At 40.4% G+C, this 7,509-nt stretch overlaps 1 protein-coding gene across 1 annotated transcript; it reads right to left on the bottom strand.

The window, feature by feature from the left end:
- Positions 1-2,620: 2,620 nt before the first annotated feature.
- pcdh20 (protocadherin 20) lies at positions 2,621-6,824 on the bottom strand (the record flags this gene model as incomplete). The annotated part of the gene is made up of 2 exons (XM_079217455.1): positions 2,621-6,404; positions 6,777-6,824. The coding sequence occupies 2 exons, from the start codon at positions 6,822-6,824 to the stop codon at positions 3,783-3,785; spliced, it is 2,670 nt and encodes an 889-aa protein (XP_079073581.1). The 3' UTR covers positions 2,621-3,782.
- Between the last annotated feature and the right edge of the window lie 685 nt (positions 6,825-7,509).

The raw sequence follows: 7,509 nt of genomic DNA, 5'->3' as shown, positions 1-7,509 counted from the left end.
TCGGGATTGCGTTAGAATTGCGTTAGAAAGTGACGCCAGGAGTTACGACTAAATGTGACACATTTGAATGAGAATGTGTTGTGTTTATTTATTTATTTTTTGGACTCCTGTCAGAATAAAAAGACAATTTGAAAAAGATAATATCCCCAAAAATGTTCTTGAAGAATATTACCAGTCCTCGCTTTAATACGTAGTTAATGAATGCGCACCCTGACCAGAAAAAAACCTGATGTCATGATCAAGCCCGTACATTTATTAACCAGGGACGTTCTTTGTTATTGCAAACAGAAACATACTCTATCATCATAATAGCTGTGTTTAAGACACAATAGGCCTAAAGGGCTTGTGTGGGTGTTGTGTGTTTCCTGTCTCAACATGCTGGGGGAAAATGATTAATTCAAAGAGTCGGAACGGGTGAAAGAGAAAAGTGATACAGTGAAATTAAACCTCCATTGTTATTACTGTAATTAATCATATGCTGTAATTGTTTGCTCAGTGTGAAAAACAAATGTAAAATTGTGCAGAAACCTTCTTAAACTTTGTGTCTCTTGACTGCATACAACGAGTGCCTAGACGGCTGACTTATTTATTACAGGCAGATATGAAATTCACCGTCGATGTGCGTGTTCAGTAGTGATAAATTGGGAGGTTGGATCATAACACAGCACGGGCGGGCTCAGGTTGCAGCATTCCCCAACCTGTTCCCACAAAAGAAAAAAAAAATTCTGAATATAGTTATTGCCATATGACTGGATACTTCCCTGCACAGCGAAGGCATCGGAAGAATATCCACAAATATGCATCACTCTTTTGGAAAAAACTTTACTTTTTTTTTGTCAGCGACACCTCAACTTCTTGATAAAAGATGAACTTACCACAAACTTAAACTAAAAGTATCTAATTTTGACATAGATAACCTTTTTAACACAGCTTCTGTTCACTGCCCACACATGAACTGAGGCACACACACACACACACACACACACACACACACACACACACACACACACACACACACACACACACACACGTTTTGTTCTATTGATCTCCAACAAAGTAAGAGCCCTTTTAAACTGGATCCGGATGTTAATTATTTTGCATGACCGACTGCTCCTCCAAGAAATTTGTGTTAGCCATCGTAAATCAATAACACAAGCCAGTTACACTTGTGATTTTACATGAGCCAGATGAAATGCATTTCCTGTCATGCATTCTGCATTATTTTGATGGCATTACAGCACTTAGATTGTTAGCTGCCCAGAAAGACATTACTGCATGCATATATATATATATATATATATATATATATATATATATATATATACATATATATATATATATATATATGTATATATATATATATATATATATATATATATATATATATATATACACACACACACACACACACACACACACACTGTATACAAACTGTATATATGATGATCATCTTTCAGCCTATTTGTGTAATGTACGTTCAGCCAGAGGTGATTACTGAGAATTACACTAATGTGCTCTCTCTGCTTGCATGACGTGCTTCCGTTCTGAAATGAGGATTATAGCTTGAGAAGCTGTATGTGTGAATACACTCCCAGCACTGGTTTGTTTGCATATTTCCAGTTTTGCAAGAGTCAAACCTGAACAGGTTTAAAAGGACACATAATACTATTGAGTTCCTGACCTGGGAGTGTGCGTGTTTAACATGAATACTAAAGCCCTGCTGTCAACACAACTTTCATAACAAACACACAAACATAGGGCAAAATAACATCAGGTACTTGATCCATCTGTGTTTAATCTTTACCACTTTCACAAGTTCATTGGCTGTGTGAGCACAGTGATAGCCAATACCACTTAAGAAAGGTGAGACACGTTGCTTGGACTAAATTTATTTAGTCAGAAGCAGCTGTAGCTACAAGTCAGCACAGTGTTTTTCCTCCTAAGTGTGATTCTGGGCGTTACCTCACCACTTCGGACCTATGCAGGTGATGACACCAACAACACGTGCTGTCAGGCTTTTGATCTTTATAGGCTTCATCTTGCTCTGAGGTAAAAAGCAGTAGTTAATTTGTACACTGAATTTAATCTTGTCTGAAGAGGATGCAATCTAAACTTGACTCGATTGGACTAATGAAATATTTAATTATTCATACTCTACTGAAAGAGATTCTCATTGATTCTTTTTTTTCTTCTTCATGTGGTGTTACACAATGTGTAATAATGTGTAACACCACATGAAGACCATAAGACCATATACTGCACTGCACATTTGAGGTACATGCACATGCATCATTGTAGAGTTTGAATTACAGATTTCTGTTATTGTCCGTTCATCATAATCCAAAGTATGAAGTTGCTTTCCCGGTGGACTTTCAATCGATACAAATGAAACTGAAACCAGAAGATGTGTGAATTATATTTCATTGCTATCCAGTGTTTGACTTTGACAACACGTTTGTATACACACACACATTTGAACATATCTAGGTATATGTCAGTGATAATAATCAAATATCAAAATCCATTTTTTTATAAAAAATAAAGCATCTTTAATAGTTATTTTGATTTTGTTTCACAAACATTGAGCATGTTTTCACATACACATTGAGAATGTCATGGTTGTATAAAGGAGGGTGATCTATGCAACTCGAAGCAGGTTTATGACAAAGAAGTTTGGACACATTTCAAATTGTTCAGTGTGATGAAAATATGGGAGTCGGTGCTGCACTGAGATGGCATTTAAAGGTTTTACAGGCACGATCAGTAACTACTGGGAGCCTTCACAGAAACAAGGGCGTCTTGTTACTAACCATGGCCCTCAGACGCCATGCAAAAAGAAAAATACCAACTCAAGGTTAATTTTAGAGCTTTTTCCAGGAGCTTTCAACCTCATCTAACAGTATATCACTCATACATCATTGTACATGTCATGTCATCACTCCTTTACAATTAAGCTGAAGAAGGCAAGATGCAATTGAAAGCTATGCAGCTCATGAGTGGGCATGGAGTAAAGATAATATTTTTTGGTCAGTCTGCTTTTTTCAAAAGCCTTTGTGCATGTTGTCTTCACATTTCCTGTATACAACACAACTATAATGTAGAGTTTGATGTATATTGACACGCTGAGCTCTCCGAATATAACAGGATTGCAATGCCCTGATTAATGTAATGCACTTTGATTTACCTTTTCTATATCAATCCATTTTGAAATGTACTTTATGAATATAGATCAAATATTTAAGAAACAGATAGATTTCGATGCCAACTTCCAAGTGTAATCACTTTTCCATGATATTTGTATTAGTGATGTGATGTAGAGAGATGCAGTTTTTCTAAGACAATAATGAAGAAAGAAACATTTGTTGTGCCTTGAACTGTCTTTTGTCATTTTCATGCGATGCAAAAGTTGTTTATAAAGCTGTAAAACATTTTGTACAATATTTACATAGGACCTTAGATTGAGTAAACGTCACTGAGTTGCTCTCTCACTTTGTAATTAAGCTGTTATAACTTTGAAGCCAATACAAATGTATTCCATTCCTCGGTTATAGAGGCTTTATAGATTTTATAAAAAGTTAAATCGAGCATTATACTGTGTGCCCTTTTTAATGGCAAAACCTCCTGGCATATTAGTCAAATCACACGGTATTATTATTGCAGTAATAACAACCATATGACAAATGAAAAAAGAGCAACTTCATGTGAGAACTACACTTCTCACAGTGAGTTTTGTAAACATTTATGTAAACAGTGGTGGTTTGGGATGTGTGGACAACTGAATATCAGATGTTTGAGATCTGCCTGAGCTTTCTGTTCACAACCTGCATTGAGTCATTCTTAATTTTCAAAGGTATTTCAACCTCTGATCTTTTCTTTCGCTGCTTTTTAAATCTCCTACAGCATATGTAAGATGTTAGTGTGACAACTGAGAAGAACAGCCCCAGACATGTCACTGAAAGAGCAATGAGGAGAGGCTGACAGGGGAACAGCTCATACCTCTCAGGCCCCTCTGTCATCTGACCTTTGTACCAGGGCCTCTCCTCCACCTCAATTTCAGCCTCTCTGGTCAGCAGGCTCTGAATATAGCTCTCGTTGCTCACTGTTTCATTGACAAAGAAGTTAACCATCACTGTTGAGTAAAGCGGCTCAGGCTGACCATGGTCACTGACCTTCACAAGAAGGCTGTAGAGGCCTCGGATGCTAAGCTCCCTCTTTAATGTGATATTTCCTGTTTCTGAGTCAATGGCAAAGGAACCTGACTCGCCACCTTTCCTCTTAACAATACTGTAGGCGATCACAGCATTCATACCTGTATCCTTATCCACAGCGTAGACCTCTGTTATGGATGTTCCTGGTAGTGTATTGGGTAGAACCAGCATGTAAGACTGATTGGACTGGGGGAAGAGGACAATAGGCGGGTTGTCATTTACATCCATCAACAGCACGGTCACCATAGTGACACAGGAATGTGCAGGCTCCCCACCGTCGACGGCCTCAACCCACAGCTGGTATGTCCCTTGCTGCTCACGATCGAGCGATGTCTTGGCCCTCAGTGCACCTCGGCCTGTGTCTATCAGGAAGATGTCGCTGCCGTTGAGGATGGAAAGGGCCACCCATCCATTTTCTCCAGCATCGGCATCTGTCACAGAGAGGACGCCGATTTCACCGTACCCCGGGAAGTTCTCTGGCACAAAGAACGTGAAATCCTTATTGATAAAGCGTGGACTGTTGTCATTGCGGTCTAGCACGCTCACCACCACTGTTGCAATCGACTCCCTCCTGGGCGTCCCCTGGTCCACTGCTCTCACTATGAAACGGTATGTCTCTTTCTCCTCACGGTCCAGCGATGTGGTTACAGTCAGGACACCCGTCACACGATCCACGAAAAAGATCCCTGGGGCGTCACCGCCAAGAAGGTAGATGACTTCTCCTCTGCCTTTGCTGTCCTGGTCTGTGGCTTGGAGCTGGGTCAGAAAGGTGTTTGGTGGATTGTTCTCCTCCACAGATATTTCCACCCAAGACTGCTGAAACACTGGTGCATTGTCATTCTCATCGAATACCTGCACCTTGAGGAAGGTCTTGATGACAAGCTCCCGAGAATTCTTGGCAACAACAATAAGCTCATACTCCTGTGTTTTCTCATAGTCCAAGGGCTCTGTAGTCTCCAGCAGGTATTCGTTTTTTAAAAGCTGATAGGGGACGAGCCTGAAGGGACCAGACCCTTCCAAATAACAATCAACCCTTTGGTTCATGTCAATGTTTTTGATAGTAAAAAAAGCAATTGGAGAAAACTCTGGTTCAGATTCTTTTATGGTCACAACCCCATCCTTTTCTGGTGCAATATATCGGGGTATGACAGCAGGGGGTCCTGTAACAACTTTGATTAAATGAACAGAAACAGTAGCTACTGCAGGGATACAACCAGGTCCATTGGCCAAAATGGTGAGTTTGTAAAACGTGGCTGTGCCAGTGTTTATTTTCCCTGCTAGCTTGATCACCCCTGTGATTCTGTCCAAATGGAACAAGCTCCTGGTGTCCCTTGGCACACGTTCACTGTAAGCATAGCTGATCTGAGCATTAGCACCAAGGTCAGGGTCAAAGGCATTCAGACGTGCCAAATGCGACCCTGTGGTGGCATTCCCATGCAGAGTGACATTAATTTGCGACTCTGTGAATTGGGGGCAGTTATCGTTCACATCTGTGATGACAATTTTCAAAGTAGCCGCTCCGAGCAGAGGAGGGGTCCCTCCGTCCTCTGCAATGAGATCCGTAATGTATTCAGCCTGGGTCTCTCTGTCCAAAGCCTCCATCACAATGAGGAAGGGTGTCAGCTCACCTCCCTCATTTTCCTCAACGTCCAGTGTGAACATGCCAAAGTCATTGACCAGCCAGTAGGTCTGCACTCCGTGAACACCGAGGTCTGGGTCCACTGCTGACTGCTCCACTGCATACCGAGCATTTATTGGTGTGTTTTCTGGGACAGATATACAGATTTCATCCACAGGGAACTTTGGCCTGTTGTCATTCACATCCTCAATAAAGATCTTAACTTTGACCAGCTGAAAGTACTGCTGGGGCAACACAAACACATCCAGTGAAAGGACACATCCATGTCCCCCTGAGTTAAAAGGGCAGAAGGTCTCCCTGTCAATCTCCGTAGCAGATGTGTAAAGCTCCCCGGTGGTATTATTGAGGTTCACATACTGCCCACTGATCTTCTTTTTCGGGAGACTGAATAAAAAGGGGGGCTCCACAGTGAAATCCAAATTTAAGTCTACTCCAATGGCCCCGATGAAGGTCCCCCTGGGTAATCCCTCCTTTATTTTATAGATCAGCTCTTTTGCTTGGCTGAAATTTGCAAAACAGGAAAGAGGGCTGGTGTAAAGCAAGAGGATGCACAATCCCTGGAAGAAAAGACAATTAAAGATAGTTTAATAAAAGAGTTGCACAATTGAATGATATTTGCAAAATGAGGTATTCCTAAAGTGTATTATTCAGTGTGAACATTATAAATAGTATTTCGTTAAATCAACAGCTGCAGAGCTTTGTGGACACCAGCAAAAATGATTTGAACAGTAATCATTACACTTATCTTGCATTATAGTTATAATTTCAACCAATCAATCCATGCAATTAGATTGGTATATGTTAATATAGTGTAGAGAGGCTAGTCATGGTTTGTCTTACTAATATAAAACAGTAGTCACAGTATCATAAGTAGTACTGGTAGTTGTGTTAGTGAATTCTGTCTGTAAAGTAATCATCATAAAACTTACCCATATCCCTCCTCTTTTGCTAAGGCTGGGGTGTCTGCTGTTGAACATGTTTATGTCCTAGTCCAGCACTTTATGGCAGGAAGAGCAACAGCTTAAGTAACCTCTGCATTTTGAGCGCTGAGCAACGCAGACCTCTGCTGAGTGCTATGCCTTACTGCTATCTGCCTTGAACAAGTCCTTCATCCCAGTGCTGGCTCAGGACACACCCACCGCATGCAAATCAGTTCCTCATACTAACCAATGAGAGTAGATGTCCACTATGAAATCTCCTTGAGTTCATAGATTCCTTTTTCGTGCATGCTGTTAAAGCACATCGACACACGCACCTGCACTTTCGCTCCACACCCATGTCCTCATGTTGTCACACGCAGCTGCATACCTTGTATTCCTGTGGCAGTGAGTGAGGCACCAACTGAATTTATAATGACACGAGAGAGATTGAGCAAGATGTGACATATCCACATGGAGATTACTTTAATCCTGCATTAGTTAAAATTCACCACAGAAACAAATAAAATCCTCTCTCTGAATTAAAGCAAGTGTGTAATGATATAATGATGATGCATAATGTTTCTTACAACCCCTGATATTTTATTTTTGCTTTATAGATGATGGATAGATTGATAGATATATAGACAGATAGATAGATGGATAGATATATAAAGTATTTTCTGTGTGCCTTTCTTAATTTGTGATAATTATAAGCAAACTGTGAATTGTATTTCATGTTTGA

Source organism: Taurulus bubalis (assembly GCF_910589615.1).
Source record: "Taurulus bubalis genome assembly, chromosome: 4".
Taxonomy (NCBI): Eukaryota; Metazoa; Chordata; class Actinopteri; order Perciformes; family Cottidae; genus Taurulus; species Taurulus bubalis.
The sequence above is the reverse complement of the archived record's forward strand: the minus strand, read 5'-3'. Positions and strand labels throughout refer to the sequence as shown.